Source organism: Lonchura striata, chromosome 18 (assembly GCF_050655825.1).
Source record: "Lonchura striata isolate lonStrDom1 chromosome 18, ASM5065582v1, whole genome shotgun sequence".
Taxonomy (NCBI): Eukaryota; Metazoa; Chordata; class Aves; order Passeriformes; family Estrildidae; genus Lonchura; species Lonchura striata.
The window spans coordinates 13,298,281-13,314,469 of NC_140720.1; the positions used below are offsets into that span (position 1 = coordinate 13,298,281).

Genomic DNA, 16,189 nt, shown 5'->3' on the forward strand with positions numbered 1-16,189 from the left:
TTATCCTTCCTTTTTAAGTGTATGAAAACTGAAAATGGAGTGACAGCCTTAAAGTTCTGAGCTAATCTCAAAGTGTAAACAGGGGGAAATTATTCTTAATGAGCCCCAGATGGAATCGTGCATTGTACAGCACCAGCCTTTCTGAATACAAACTCTGAACAAAGTGTCTGCAGCTCAGTTTCATTCTATTTTTGTGATAAAAGGTCACAAAAAACACAAACTGAGGAGGTGTCAAAATATCCTTTTGAGCACAGGAGACTGTAGGCCATGTGTAAAGCTCTGAGGTAAATGTAGCTGTTAGCCACTCACTGATGCAATTTTCCATGTTTCCCTGCCAGAGCACACAAATGTCATTCCATTCAGAAAAGCAAGGGGTTGTAATAGTGCCTGAGAGGTAAAAGGCTAAGTAGGAATTTGGTTTTTTGGAACGTGAATTAAAATACTGTCAGTCTGTCAAATAACCTATCAAGATGCTGTGGGGAAAACTGGGATAAAATACAGGCACTACTGGGGTTTTGTTTGTTTGTTTGTTTGTTTTTGGCTTGTTATAGTCAAGGCTGAACAGAGATCAATATTTGGTCTAAAAAGCAGAGAAAAAGTGGTGGAGCCAGTGATTAATTACACTTTATAAGCTATTTGAAAATTCACCCCATACCTCATGTCTATATTTTCTGCTGGTCTGTTATTAAATATAATTTACAATTTACCACCTCCCTTCCATTTGACTTCCCCATCATCTTTGTTTAACTGCATTTCTCTGTGCCAAGACATTTGAATGAAAGCAACCTTTTGGAGTTTCCTTTAACCTGTTATTTCCTAAAGAATGAAATAAATCCTAATGGGCTCCTGGTCCTATAATCAAGGCAAAATGATGGAAAGGCATGATTTGGATGAGAGCCAAGAAATGAAGTGACAGATCTGCAGAAAGGGAGACTTAAGAATATCTTGGATAATCCTGTAGAAAAGCTATTAATAGCTATTTAATTCTTGCCATTCACTAATTTTAGGCTCCTCTGAGGAATTAAAACTATTTTTTCTGTCCAACAATTACCCTGATGGTGCTGACTGGTTTCTAAAATGTGTACCAAGTTGCAGCCCAGTTTTCCTTGATGCCCCTGACCAAAAGGGAGGACCAAGTTTTTCCAAACCTGAAGGCTTTTTCCCCTATGGATTGATGGATTTCTCCTGTCTTGTTTGTCATTGCTGCTTATTACAAGTGCATGTATTAATGAAATAATGATACATCTCCCATTTTCACCAGTCAGACTTCTCTGCACAGGCTAAATCTCCACTGGTTGTGCTCACAAGGATCTGCCACCTCTGCCAGAGTGTCTGTGAGCTGGGACAGGGCAGGGAGTCAGATGGGACTGAGACAAGGCTGAATAGAGATGGATGAGGAAGCTGGGACAGATTGATTCCTGTGGCAGAATCACTCTCATCTATTTGCTTTAGCTGTAAAAGGCAGCTTTTATATTGTGCATGTGCCTCCACAGCCCCGTGGTGGTTTCTGTCCAAGTGGGCAAATGGAAGGATTGCTGTCAGCCTCAAGTGCTGCTGTTGCTCATCCCAGCATGACCTCACCAGGTGTTCTTGGTTCCAGCATTGCACAGGGCATCAACTGCATTAAAACTCCTCCAAAAATTGCTGATGATCCCTGTGGGAACATAATAAACCCCTCAGGGAAACCTCCAGGCTTCACCCTGGAAAGATCCCTGCTTACTGTAAAAGTGACTCCTGACACCTGGGAAGAATGATGTCTGAATTCAAATGATTTCAGAAGGATAATTAATTACTTTATTATACTATATTACTATGTTACACTAATTCTATCATAATTCACTAATAAGGAAAACCTGTGACTCTCTGCTGGGAGTTTTGACACAACTGTGGATCCAATTGGTCAATGTCTCTAAAACACGATTATCAGAATCTAATTTAGTAAACACCTTGGCTAAACAATCTCTATACCACATTCCCATGGGCACAAACAGGGAATGAGGTAAGAATTGTTTTGATTCTCCTTTCTCTGCTTCTCTCACAGTTTCTCTCAGGAGAAATCTGTGTCTTTCTCTGTTCAGAGGGCATATGAATACCACACGTGCTGGTGCTCCTCATCATTACTGATGGTGGAGGTGCAAGAGTTGTAGCCAGAATTGCTTGTTGGGGGATGCTTGAACCTCCTTGGAAAATGTTGAGGTGGCTGCAGTTGGAGCACAGTTCGCTGCCAGGAGTGAGAACAGCAATGAGAAGATGGAAGAGAAGGATCACAGATAATTTAGTTTGGTCTCTGAACAAGGAGGTATTTAAATTCAAGTTAGAGTTCTGCTTGGCACCCCATGGTCTATAAAAAATCAGTCCCCTCATCTGTGCACCCATCAGCACAGCAAACAGTACCTGCCCAAAATACTGGGTCAGCAGAAACCCTTCTCCTGTTAAATGTGAACTATGATTTTGCATTTGGCTGGTTAGAGCAGAGCAGGGGCAGGCTGTGCTTTTTTCTGAGAGCTATAATTAGTTTATGCCTTTTTGCAGCAGAGGATGTGGAGTTGGGTTTTGCCTATAATATGGAAAATTCTGTATGTAGTCCAGTAACATGTAAACTGTGCAATTTAATTGCATTTATTATTGCTGAAAGCTATTGATGTGGTAGCCTGTTGCTGAAATGCTGGGTTAGTAATTGATACTTTTAGCCATGGATATTAATTTTCAAAAAATACATTAAAATATCCCTTTAGTGGTTAAACAGCTTTTTTTTTTTTTCAGAGCTGTGCTGTTTCAAAGATTCCTGGTGTTTAAAATGCCATCTGGATCCAATAATAGATCTCAGCTGGGAAGGAACTCTTGCATTGCAGCAAACTTACACGCTCAGGAGCCCTAGGAAGTCCCATCCCTGCAGGATCCATAACACAGGCAACATCTTTCCTCTGAAAAATGCGTGGCAGTGCTGCTCCTTTGTAATGTGAGAGGCCACTGCTGAGCAGTGCAAGGCACCTGCTCCTTCCTAGGCCTGAGTGCAATTTATTCCAGAGAATTTCTGCCAGTTAAAGGAAAGTAAAAGAGCTCTTGGAAGCGTTTTTTGAAAGGTCATTTTACTTCTGCAATAACTCATCTTAAATATGCATATTAACAGTTGTCTTGAGTAATGTAAATGCTTATCCAAAAGAGAAAAAATTGCTGAGATGTATGTGATATAATCATAGATCTCAATCAAACTCTGGCTCCTGCAGCAAGCTGGCATCTGCTGCACTTGTGCCCTGAGACATTGTCTGCTGTGTGACCAGAAAAGAGAAAAAGGTTTGAACTTTTCTTCTGGCTCAGTATTTCCCTTAAAGTCCACAATAAGGAAAATATAGAAAGGGCTACAAGATAAATGGAAAGAAATTGATTTTGTGTTTTCCTTGTGTTCTTGCTGACTATGGTTTCTGGCTGCCACTCCAGATTTCTTTTGTGACTTTCAAAGTAGGTTCAAATAAAGCATAAATTGTATGAGTTTGTCTAAAAGTTTTCTTCTGCATTGCAGCTCTTAAACCAGAAGTCAGACAAACGTCTACAAAGAACACCAATAGCTGCACATTTAATTCAGAATGTGGGAGCCTGGCCCAAACCAGTGTCACACATGAACCAGGGTGAGGGCAGGAGCTGCAGAGTCCAGAGCTTGGTTGTATTCTCATTTCTCCCAAGATACAAATGTTCAGCTGAGTGGTTTGGAGTTGTTTTCCAGGGTTCAGCGAGTTTTTGTCTCATTTCTTTTTCACTCCCACACCCCTCTGGCTACTCAGCCTGGTGGGGATGAGAAATAGTCACTGAACTGTGTTGCTCTCATAACTACAGGGCCAGTCCAGCACTTTAATTAGAGAATCTCATTTTCTTAATTATGAAAGAAACTCAGAAGCTGTAGTAACAAGGAAAAATTTCAATTAATTTTTTTTCAACTTGTACTCTTATTATTTGTCTGTGTTGAAATAGAATGATTCAAATTGAGGTTGAGATTTATGACCTGGTTATTCATGTGTATGATACTGTCTACAGAAACAAATGTATTTCAATCTTTTCCTTTAAAATTTTGTCATCTTACCTTTCAGCTTTTTGTTGTTGCCACACTTAAATGTTTTCTTTGACCCACCTGGTTTTATAAAAGGGAGATTTTTAGACTGGTAAAAAACATGTGACCCTTTAAACACTGTATTGTAGGGAAGAAGTATCTGTATTTAAACATGAAAGAATTAAATGTTCTAGTATTTCAAGAAGTTGTAGCTTTGCAAAATATAAATAAGCACTACCTTTTTTAACCTTCTGTGGAGGACTTTAAAGTTGGGTTCATGCTTTCATATGCCACAAAATGGAAATAAGTGCTCTAAGCCATATAATTGTCCTTCTGACACTGCATCACCTGCATGAAGATTCTCTGATTTTTAAGTGGAAAATGTTGAAATGATGGTGAAATCACTCATTTTTCCTAGAGCCTGCTAGATCCACAATTGCATGAGCTTTTATCCTGTGGTGTTTTCAGCAGCAGTGGATGCAATCCCATAAGGTTGAATGTACCATGGAAGTTTCAAAAAAATAAAACATTATTTTCAGATGTTGCCTCATTCTGAGGCTGCCATTATGGCAGTTTTTATTGAAGTCTGTCATTATGGGGCCAGAGTCACCTTTCCTAAGTAGAGCCCAGTATTTGTATGACAGCCAGAGAAAGGAGGAGAATTCCAGTAAAATGAGAAAAAACCCATTCTCAAATCACTGATCCTTTGCAGTACAAACTTCTTGGTTCCATGGAACTTTAGGCTGCACAAACTTTTTAGCAGCTGGGTTTCTCTTTCTTTTGGATTCACCTGCACTAAGCTTGAGATCCCTGTGGAAATGAGATGATGTTGATTTTTCCAGCTCTGTCCTTGCAGTCAGCTGCACTTCATTTATAAATAGTTCAGCAGCATCAGCTGCATTTATTTTATGACCCATTAGAGAAGTTCATTGGGATATACACAAATATTAGTATAGAATCAGAGATGGGCTTGGGTTGGAACTTAAAGGTCTTCTTCTTTCACCTCCAGGACACTTTCAGGTTGCTCCAAGCCCCATCCAACTTGACCTTGGACACTTCCAGGGATGGGGACTCCACACCCTCCCTGGGCAAGAGAAAAGTTGTGTTTATGAGTAACAATTCTGCTGAACCATAATTCATTTGGCAGAAAAATAAAACCTCTTCAGATGTAGCTGAATACTGATCCAACAACTCTTTTCTGTTGCAGGGTGTCCCAGAAGATTTGTTGTTTTTTTATGAACATCTCCAGAAGGGTGGTGGAGTCTTTCGAGTGAACCAATGCCTCCTGCTCTACCGGTACCACCCCCAGGCTGCCACTCACTCTGTCCTAGAGTAAGCTGTGGTTTCTAGGAGAACTTAAAAGTTGATTTTATCTTGCAGAAAAGATGGTGAAACTGTATTGGGGTTTTTTATTAGGATTTTTAATATGTAAAAATTTCATTCTCATGTTTTTGACGTAGGAATCATAACGTAAAGAATACTTTTGAAATGTTATGGCTTAATTTCAAAATCAACTGCCTCAATATTTAAAAAGTAAACAGAAACTTGTAATACCAACAAAAACAGACTAAACCCAAACCTTTAATCTGATAATGTGCTGCATTTACATTTATTATTTTCTTATTTTAAAGGGTCTAAACCACCTAAATCAGATAATGAGATTTGAAAAATCCCTGAGGATGTTTAGGAGTAATTATCTCAGGTGCTTCCTTCTAAGCTGCTTTTGTTGCCTGCTGCCTTTCCTGGGCTGCTCAGCCCCTAAAGGAGGTGTTAAATTGCTGATTCCTCTCCATGCAGCAAGCTGAGCCAAAGCTGTTCCCTTCTCTTGTGCATTGACATTAATAAAAAATTACATGGGTTGTACTGTCCTTTAGGCATCCCATGCCAGAGTCACAGTGGTAATTAAGTAAACTGTTTTCTTACTGATTAATGATTAAGTACATCTTTCAGTCAGCCCTGTTTTTGTGGCTTTGTAGAACTGACCAGTAAAAATTAACATTTTTGTGTAAATTTTTGTCCATGCCTGTATTGTTGTATTGCTGCACACAGTGCAAAACAAATAAGTGCCATAAATAGCATGAGTGCATGGTTAATGTCACTACAGATCTTTATAAATGTGAATATCAATATAAAATCATTTAACTACGAAAAGGTCATTCAAGCAAATAGCACATATGATTTTGATTTTGCAAACAAGCACAAGATAAATTATTTTCCTTTTTATTCATGTTGAAATGTAAAGTTTTTTGGTTCATTTTTCCTCTTTTACTGTGTGATCCTTTTGGCACTTAGTGGCCAACTTTTCAGCCACGCATTCTGGGACACTAAAAACTCTTGGAAGCCTTTTGCTTCTATCTGTGGGAAAGCATCTAATTCTTGGAAATTAATTTGTTTTGAATTTACTGCAAGCTGTTGCTTATTCAGGTCTCCAAGGCTGTGTGGCACAAGCACCCTGAATTACAGCATCCTGGGGGAATGTGGAGATGCTGTGAGCATTTTCAGATGTGCAGGGTGTGTGTCCAAATTGGCGCCTCTCTTGTCTCGTTCTAAGAAATCAGGAGAGCTGCTCTTCCTCTTGGCTTCCTGCTGGTACTACTGGGGATGATATTTGGTGTGACTTTCCAAACACGAGGTTGTGCAACAGCTCTTTGTGCTGGCTCAGCCCCTTGTTTGCTGCCCGAGTTCTGAAGGGTTGCCCCGTGTTTGTGTCTGGAGACCAAAGCTGAGCAAAAAGAGATTAATGGACTCATTACAAAGGTTTAAGTTCATAATTTATAATTTCACTTGGGTCTTGCCTAATTTGCCTCTTGGTCGTTCCATCTTATTTAATGCATGTCCTGGCTTTTCTAGAAGCCTTTTCCATTATATAGTCTGTTTTGTTGAGCAGTTTTCTGTGGTGTTTTGCTTTTTACCATTGGCCCAGGTCATCTTTAAATTTTGCATTAGGCTAGACCTGGATTTGGAAGTAGTAACTCACCAGCCAAATTGATATCTTGTCTGAGATCAAAATTATGTTTGTAGGAAAGTTGTTTTTTTTTTAAACACTCTATGTGTGGTTTCGGTCTTAAAAACCATAGCAGGACACTTTTATATAAAGGTTCATCATTCATTCTTTCCAGCAAAGTCAACAGTCACTTGTAGCCTGTGATGATTTCAGTTTATGTGGGTGTCTTTCAGAACCTTCCAGGGGGAAAGAAGCCTCTCTGCATTTTCAGACTTCCTAAAATATATATAAAACTGCTTGGCAAGTTGACATTTGGTTCTTTTATTTTTTAGTTAGTAAGTATAATTGTAAACATTCATGTGCTTTAGGTCATTTGCTATGATTAGTATCATTCTGGAACACATATCTGGAGTTGAAAATATCTATGAAGCAGGAAACTAAGTCTTATTTTCATTCTCCCTTACCCTGGAGGCATCAGTCTGCATTATTAAATGTTTTGGGTGTGTGACAGAATCTGCATGAAGATCAGTGTCTGTATTTAGATTTCAATTGGTGCATGCAGAAATATGAATGTTCTCATTGTCATTTCATCCAAGGTCTGTGATGGATACCTGCTGGATTTTGAGAAACTTCTCTTCAGCTAGGAATTCACAACAAAAATCCCACTTTTCATCTCTCTTGGATCTAAATCACTTTATTTGGTGTTGTACCCTTGGTTGTGTGTATTCAGTGCTGCACAGCCACATTAAATTCATGTGAGACCATAGCAGAGCTGGCTTTAGAGTGAGGAATACTGGAGTAAGAAAGTCTAATGTATAATAAAAACATGTTAAAATTCATAGATTTTTATCTTGCCAAAGGGGAGAGAAAGGAACTGTATATACAACAATACCTCACTGTGAGATGAAAGTGAGCTTGGAGTGAGGTGAGCAATAAAAAATTGCACTTGTCTTTAGGTAGTGCTGCTCATGAAGACAGGTGGTTGGGGCATGCAGCTAATCCTTGGTGCAGTTTACAAGCTTTTAGTCAAGACAGATTTAGTACATGTGGAAAATAAGGTTTGTATCTTCTGTCTAAGATCTGGGCAGGAAAGGTGAAGTGCACCTTCAGTAATTTCAGATCCCCTGTGCTCAGAATGAGTGTGATACTGCTCTGCAGAAATAAGTAGAATTACATAATCTATTGAAAACATCTGGTTTCAGGCACTGGAAGCTTCCAGTGTCATCTGAGTGAAGAGGAACAGGCATTAGTGTGAAAAACACATTTGGCTGTTTCAGAGGTGCTCTGAGGCCAGGTCTTGGATCTGTGGTGAGCACAGGAATGCCTCCTTCATTTCCTGCACAAACACACACGGCCAAAAATAGGCAGGAGAGAGGAACAGCCTAACATACTCCTGTAGAGCTGAAATTCAGATGAGGTCAACTGCATTTTTATCTTCTATGCTTGCATTTGGCACTTCAATTAAACATGGAAACTAATGACCTCATTAGATTCTTGAGAAGTAAATGCCATTAACATTGATAGTCTCTGTCTCTCTTAATAAGCCTTTCATGAAAAATAGGCCACAATGCAAACCATGCCTCAGCTAATGACCCGTGACCTGAAGATGAACTCAGACATTAATAGAACCTATTAACAGTGTAAATGTAATAACTCAGTGGGACGATATAGTCCAGCAATTAATAAGTTCACATGAAGTTCAACAGAACAACAACGGCAAAAAAAATCAGTTTGTTCACCAGTATGGCCAAGGTTCAAACAGGATTTATTTCTGAATTTCCTGTGGATGGTAAGGGCCTTGAATTCTGCATGCAACACTGGCTGCTTTTTCAGCTCTCACTGTGATTATGAAGTCCTGTGTTCCTGCATCTCTGCTTTATCGATCAGGTGAGGTTCACCTCTCATCCAGAGCTCTCTTCCCCTCTTTTAGTGATGGCACATCAATAAAAAGCCTGGAAGATGTTCACTGGGGCAGCTCCTCTTCCTGCCTGGTGTTACCTGAGCACCGTGCAGGGCCAGCACAGGGAGAAGAGGTCAGATTTATGGATCTATAGTATTTCTGTGGATGGCAATCCGTGCCTAAAATTCCAGGACTGTTCAGGATATTGGGCTTGTATTTCTGCATTGCTCAAGTGCTTGTACATCTGTCTTTGCTCTGTGGATTCACTTATGTGGCCTCGCTGGGGGAAGGAGGGGAAAGGCAGTGCAACAATATGGCGAGGTTTGACTGAGCTCAGACATTAAATCATGTTGCTTTTATTGTCACATTATCTTTCATTTCAAAATAGGAGCAGAGCAGATGTTTCTTGACTCCTGTATTCAGCCAGTAGGTCACCACACATTTTTAACAGAGCACCATTGTTGCATGACTTGGGTGGATGGTCTGGTAATAACTTCTTGGGGCTGAGGAACACACGGTGTAGTCATTGTCACCCTCTGCATGAATACCCTCGTTTCACTCCTGCAGAATTTTGGCTCCTCTTCTTCCTCCCAGGCTCCATAACTGATGAGCATTGAGGGGCCATGGCAAGTGAGACCTTAGGAAAATTATGTAAGCCTCAAGAATGACATTTCGAGTGGAAATACTCCTAATATTTCTTTTACAAAGTTGTGACAACAAAATGAAAGGAATGGGGGAAATAATGTGTTTCAAGATTTGGGGTCAAGAAAGAGCGTTAGGATATGGGAACAAATTTGTACAGTGAGAAGAATTTTGTCCCACCTTCTGGTGAGGAAAATCTTGTGAACTGAACACAAGCTTGGACACGGTACTAAAGGCTGCTGCAAATTGCTTACTCTAATCTTTTCTGAGATGGGTAGGAAAAGCTGTCTTGATTTGGAGTGATGCAGAACAATAATACCTCCTGGGTTTTGCTGGTAGCTGTGAATATGTAATAATGCATAATCTGAAAATAGCTGTGAGAATCATCTCTGAGTAGTGGTTTCTACGACTTGGAGATCGTTTCAGGCATTTTCTTTAATTACCCTTTGCACGTTGCTGCAGCTCCTGGCTGCTGCACCTGCACTGGCTGCTGAAGGATGGGAAAATGGCATTCCCTTATCCCTCGAGGCAGGAATCCCAGTTATCTATTCTGGAAACATCAAAAAAATGTGGCAACTTAGGTGAACCAGAAACCTGAAGGGAATAACCGAAACTCTCTCCTTTGACACCTGTAAGCTCCCTTTTGCCTCAGCGTGTGGGATTGTTTGTGCAGAGTGAGTTCTCACCAAGATGAAGCCTGTGAATGTCACTCTAAAGCTCAATCCCAAATTCTCCCCTCGCTTCTGTGTTTATCTGATATCTCACCTTGTGCTGTTAGAAGTATTTCAGGGTTAACTCAAGACTTCAGAGTGATAGATTTAATTTTTTCATTGAAAACACACAATATGGAGCTTTGAGATTCAAATGCTTTTCTGTGGACATTGTCATGAGAATGCCTCATAGTGATGCAAGCAAAAAAATCCCAATTCTGGGTATATTGGCTTTGTTTTTACAACCCACAGTGCATATTTAAGAAAGTTTTTTATGGGTGTTAAATGAAGCTGTTTGACAATATTCTTGTGGTTGAACAACAACCCGATTAATTTGGAGTTTAATTCCTTTCATACCCTTTGATTTTGGAGTGCAGTTCTCTTACAAGCTTCCCCAATTGCTTTTCCAGGACAACATTGATAAGCGAGATAAGTCAGTAAATCTGCTTTAGTCTGAAATATTCACGTGTGATTAACACCACTGAGATTTGGTCTGATTGAATTTTACCTCAGTAGGTCTCTCACGGCCTAGACAGCAACCATGAACTGTCTGGAAGAACCAACACTGCTGTGCTCGGACCTCCATCTCCATGAAAATAAAAACATCTTTTATAAGCCTGGAGGTAGACTGCAGTGTTTGCACAACACCTAGAAATTAGTTAGAAGTTCTTTTCATGCCTGGTTTTTTACTTTAGCTTTCTTAATGCTGTAAGCTCAAATGGAAAAGAAACTTGCCAGTGCCACTCAGGCCAACAGAACAGATTCTGAAGTTTATTTGGAATGTAATACGGTGTTACCTTCTGAAGTCACATTTCAAAGGAAAATCACTTTTAAAAGCTTTCCATTTATGTGCAAAGCAATAATCTTCCTTTTTAGAAGCTCTAAAATGTCTAGTAAAGTGATCCTGGAAAAATACTTGACCTTCATATTTTGTTCCTTAAACTTTCCTACTGGGGATGGAGTATGCTCTCATGAACATGGAAAAAGGCAAGTGTCAAAGGATGCCAGCAGCAGTTAAAGTTTTGCAGCAGGAATGCATCTTGTGGTTGCATTAGAAGAGATTTTTGATCAAATCCAAGAATTTATTTTTCTCTATTAATCAAAATGCTGGTGCAGAGCCAGCCTTGAAACTGAGAGGAAATTTTATTTGTGCATGAGGTCTTTTCCAAGTTAACAGAGCAGGATCAGTGATGAAGTGCTGAGCAGGATCTGGCTGTGCTGAAGTGGGGTCACTGGGTCCTGTGAGGGTCCTGTGGTCTTCAGAACATAACTGGGGCTGTGAAGACATGATGCCAATAATAAAATGGAAAACCCCACTTGAAATTTGCCTTAAATAAGGAGACACCACTAGGAGTTCATCAAAATTTATTGAGAAAGAAAGTTACAGCTCAAGGTGCCTTGTTCAAGAGATCTATGTTAGGAAGTTCCGTTTGTCAAATTGAGGAAATCAATTTATTCTCTCTAAGAAACTGTTTAATAAGACTGAGGTGGGTTCCTAGTTAATTAATATTAAATGAATGCTGGAAATAAAGTAGATGTTTTTAACAGCAGGCAGTTTTCTTTAATCCATTATAAATGTTGTATTCTTAAATATTACATTATAGGGTAGAACACATGCACTCAAACATAAAAAAAGCTGTAGTTGTCCATGTGGATTTGCCAGTTGGGAGAAATGGACCACGAACAAACTGCTTTCCTTGACAATGTTTTCTCTTTCTGAAAACCTGTCTTGAACTTGTTGAAGGTGTCAGCAGGTCTTCAGTGTCCAAGGCTGTTGGATGGTCCCTTGCTGGGGGTGGTTCCAGAGCTGTGGATTTGTCATTTGTCACCCTTGTTTACCTCAACCACTTGGCTTAATTGTGTTGTGGAAGTTATCCCAAAGATGAACACTTCAAGGTGTAATTGCAGACAGACATCTGCCAGCTTGCTTTTTTTTTCCTAAAGTGTGTTTTAGCAAGTTCTATTTAAAAGAGCAGGTCCTTTTTAAAAGAAAAAAAAAATCTCACTGCTTTTTGTTCCTAGAAATGCAGGTTCTTATGAAAGTTGCCTTCAAATACAAGGATAGCCACATTTGTGTCATTGCCAAGTAATATTTGGGAATTTCTACAGTTAAATCTGTCTGATTTGGTCTGAAATGTGTGTGAGAAGGGTGTAACGAGGTGGTTTGTGTGGGACAGTGGTTGTTGCTGGGGGTGTCACTGATTCAGAGCTTTGACAGCCACGAGCTGGAGCCTTGCAAATACACACTGTAAATGTATTTATGCTGTGGGCTGGGGGCAAGCTGGGCTTCTAAATCTCTGAGATTCCAGCTTCACATCAGCCAAGGAGAATGATCCCGTGGGCAGATGGAGCAGGAGGAGCTCAGCTTGGGTTTAGGAGATTTTGGAGATGCTTTGCCTGTGTCACTGCAGGGTTCTAGGGCAGTTCAGAGGTGAGTACAGGTGTGGGAAGGGTTGAATTTCACTACCACAGCTGCAGCTTTTCATATTCTTGTGATCTGGGAGGGTTCTTGGAAATACAAGTTGTTTAGCTACTGCTTCCTATCTATCCAAATGTTTTTTGTCTGAGAACTTCCACTGAATTTCTTTTCTATGTTTTCCTCAGAAATTTCCAGTCTAATGTTTTGATGGGATTTTTTTTTTTTTTTTTGGTATTATATAAATCCCTTTGGTCACGTGCACATAGCTCTATAATAACACTAAAAGTTTTAGGGGTCAAAATCTGCCCTTTTCCCAACTCTCCAGGGAAACCATCTGGAATCACCGGGTCAGGTTCCTTGAGGACAGAGTCCTGAGCTCCTGGACATCGTTCACCATTTGGAATGCTGGCAAGCAAGGCAAGAAGCTCTACAGAAGCTTGTCACCAGCTAATCAGAAAAAGGTGAGCTGGAAAGTGATATTTGTACAAAACCCACTTCTTCATATGCCCCCATGATCCTTCTAATCCCACACAACAAAATTCTCATAAAATATTTTGTCCCCGAAGTACTAGTTGATAATTAATATAAATTGGGGCAATTCTCAATATTCTCTGTGATGTGTTTATTCTCTTAAAATGCCATGATATTTTATTTAGAGCTTATGGTGGGCATGGAGAGCAAGAAATGCACCATGTTCCTGCTAAGCACAGTAGTAGGTGAGACACAGCTGTGGTAGGAAGGTACTCAGGGTGAGTAGAGCAACTCTTTATTTGGGTTGGATGGTGCTGAACTGCCTTGTCCAGAGTCACCCATACCTGTATAACATTTGCCCAGTTCCAAGTTCAGAATTCCAAGTTCCAAAACTGGACACGTCCCAGGTCTCTGTGGCTCCCTTTGGAAAGGGATTGATTGCCAAAAACTATTTGATTGCCAAAAAAAAGGGTTTGGGGTGGGCTGAAAGGGTGAGCAGAAACTGCTGGACGTGACTGTCCCATTCACACTCAGCTGAAAATGCTTATATTTGGCAGTGGCAGATATTTCTCAGGATATATTTGTCCAAGAGTCTAAATACCTTATTTTTATAGCATTTTCTTGTGTGCAATAACTTTGTGTTAGATAAAGTCTTTAGGGCTAATGTCAAATGGCTGTTTCTTATAAAGAGCCACAGAACATTCATTTTATTGCTGCATGTGTTTTTCTTTTCTTAAGGATATGGATGGGAAGACAAAATGACAAATACATATAAAAACCTGATTAATGTTGTGGCCCTCAGACCACACACATATAAAAAAATAGAAGATATTTGTATACACACAGTTAGAATTACTGAATAGGCATGGGAGTAAACGTACAAAGCAAAAACTGAACTGAATTTCCTGCTTGATGTTCCACTGCCATTCCAGTGCCATCCCTCAGTCATTGCCATCATGTGGCAGTGGGTGAGCTGGATGAAAAGATATTAAATTAATCAGTTGCTTCATCCAGAGAGGACAGGCCTGTCCATGAAATATAATTTTTTATTTATTGATTTATTATGACAGTTATAGTCGATATTTTATTATTATTTAGAATAATCATAATGACAATTATATTTTAATGTATATATTAAAAATATATAAAAGTGTAAAGCCAACTAAAATTAAGTTTAGATAGAATATAGCTGTCTAAACTTAATTTTAGTTGGTTTTATACATTAAGTCTGTTTAGGCTCCTGAGATTTCACCTATGCTTTGTTTGTCTGCATACTTTTATTGAGATGCAGAATTTCATCAGATGTCCTGACCAGCTTTGTCTGGACTGTGGAGTCACTGCAGGGTTGTTTTCTCAATTGGCACCAAGTACCTGCAGAAAATCTGGGACACTTACTCCTAGGACAAATAATAACCCCCCCCCCCAAAAAAAAAAAAAAAAAAAAAAACTACAGCTTGTATTATTTTGTAATTTTGAGACAAACCTGAACTCTACTAAATCCTTTGGAAGAGAATTAAATAATTTGAACTGTCAGGCTTAGGGTGTGTAAAAAATATCTTTTTTAAAAAAAGAAAAAAATGTTTCTAGTATTTTTAGAACCTGGTAAACAAACAATTGCATTTCTTCTGCTGACAGAATCTTTGTGGGATGTTGAAAAGCCCAGCTCTGCCCTGTGCCAAAGAGCATTGTTTCTTAGAAAACAAAATTCAGGCAATTCCGGGAAGCAGCAGTCTGTCTGTGTTCATACTCACTAACAAATTATTACTTTAGTTTGTTTGGAAAACAGTGTGAATGTGAGCTGTGGTTATGTTAAAAGAGAAAAGGACACCTCAGCAATTCTCCTTTTCCTTTCAGCCATCTGTATGCTGAATATTAAATCTGATGCTTTGTCTCCAAAGGAGTCAGGCAAAAATCCAAGGTTCAGGACTTTTGCTAACAGCAACACAAGAAAAAAAAATATTCCAATAGTATTTTTTTATGAATTAATTACCATGATCTCAGTATTCTTAGGGAAATTCTGCTTCCTGGCTGTCCCCTTCTTGATTCACACTGCTGACAGTGGTTCAGTATTAGCATTTCTGCAAGAATGAAGTCAAACAGACCTTTTTTTGTTTAAAACACATCCGTTGTGTCTATAATTTGCAGCAGAAGATGGAAACCAAATGTTTTAGGGATGCTCCATGTGCCTGGAGGGTTTCTGAGCTGTCTTGTCTGTTCTTTTATTCTCCATCAGACTTCAAGCTGAAAGGAGAATTTAAGCATTAACATTTTGTGTCATTTCCGATGGCTGAAAATAACGTTCCAGTGGCTCATGGAAAAGCAGGGGAAAGGACCAAATAAGCATCAGCTCATTAGTGGGCTGGAAACAGTGCTTGTACACAGCCAGGCCATGCCATTCCTCTGTGACAACCCTGTCTGCTGGTGGCAAACAGAAAAAGCCTTTTGAAGGTCCTTTTCCCTGGCTCATCGACCATTTAAAATCATCCATTGGTTTCACTTCGCCTTTTTCCAAGAGCAGCATCACCAAATCTTGTTGTTGCATGTCAGAATCTGAGCTATTGATGATCCTGAGTTTGTAGAAAGTCTCTGTCTGTCAGCCCCCTGCCAAAGCAGAAGCCAGAATTGGTCTGTGCTGGTTTCCAGGTTGTTTATTCTGTTTATCTCTCACATGTTCTGCTGCCCTGCCCAGCTCTGTCCTGCAGGGCAGCGTGTGGGGCTCTGCCCTCAGTGGGATGTGACAAACATTAAATACCAGAAACTCCCTGGGCTGCATTTACAAGAACGTGCCAATATCTGTCACCTACGTTGGACAGTGTGTCCCCAGCCTGAACCAACAGAAAAATGCCAACACCACAGTGAGACATGGAGGGCATGAAGAAGGAGAAAAAGGACAAGGCACACCCAATTTCCTCCATCTTGTCCCCTTTGGACCCCTAATCTAGAATCCTAAAATTTTACTTTTGCACCCGTGCCACACTTAATTATTACTTCTATCAAACCCTCAGAGCTGGTAATTCATGCTATAAGATTGAAAACTCTTTTCCATGGACAGAGATCACAG

General features: G+C 39.8%; 1 protein-coding gene across 13 annotated transcripts in view; it reads left to right on the plus strand.

Annotated features, from left to right (window-relative positions):
* QTGAL (queuosine-tRNA galactosyltransferase) overlaps window positions 1–16,189 on the plus strand; it is a 103,745-nt gene that overhangs the window by 74,586 nt on the left and 12,970 nt on the right. For all 13 annotated transcript variants that reach the window (XR_014949352.1, XR_014949354.1, XR_014949350.1 and 10 more), the window contains 2 exons: window positions 5,250–5,374; window positions 12,983–13,118. Coding sequence is in view for 6 of the 13 variants with exons in the window: in XM_085556921.1 (XP_085413047.1) it covers window positions 5,250–5,374; window positions 12,983–13,118 (261 nt within the window). In the remaining 7 variants the exon portion in view is untranslated. The remainder of the gene's footprint in view (window positions 1–5,249; window positions 5,375–12,982; window positions 13,119–16,189) is intronic.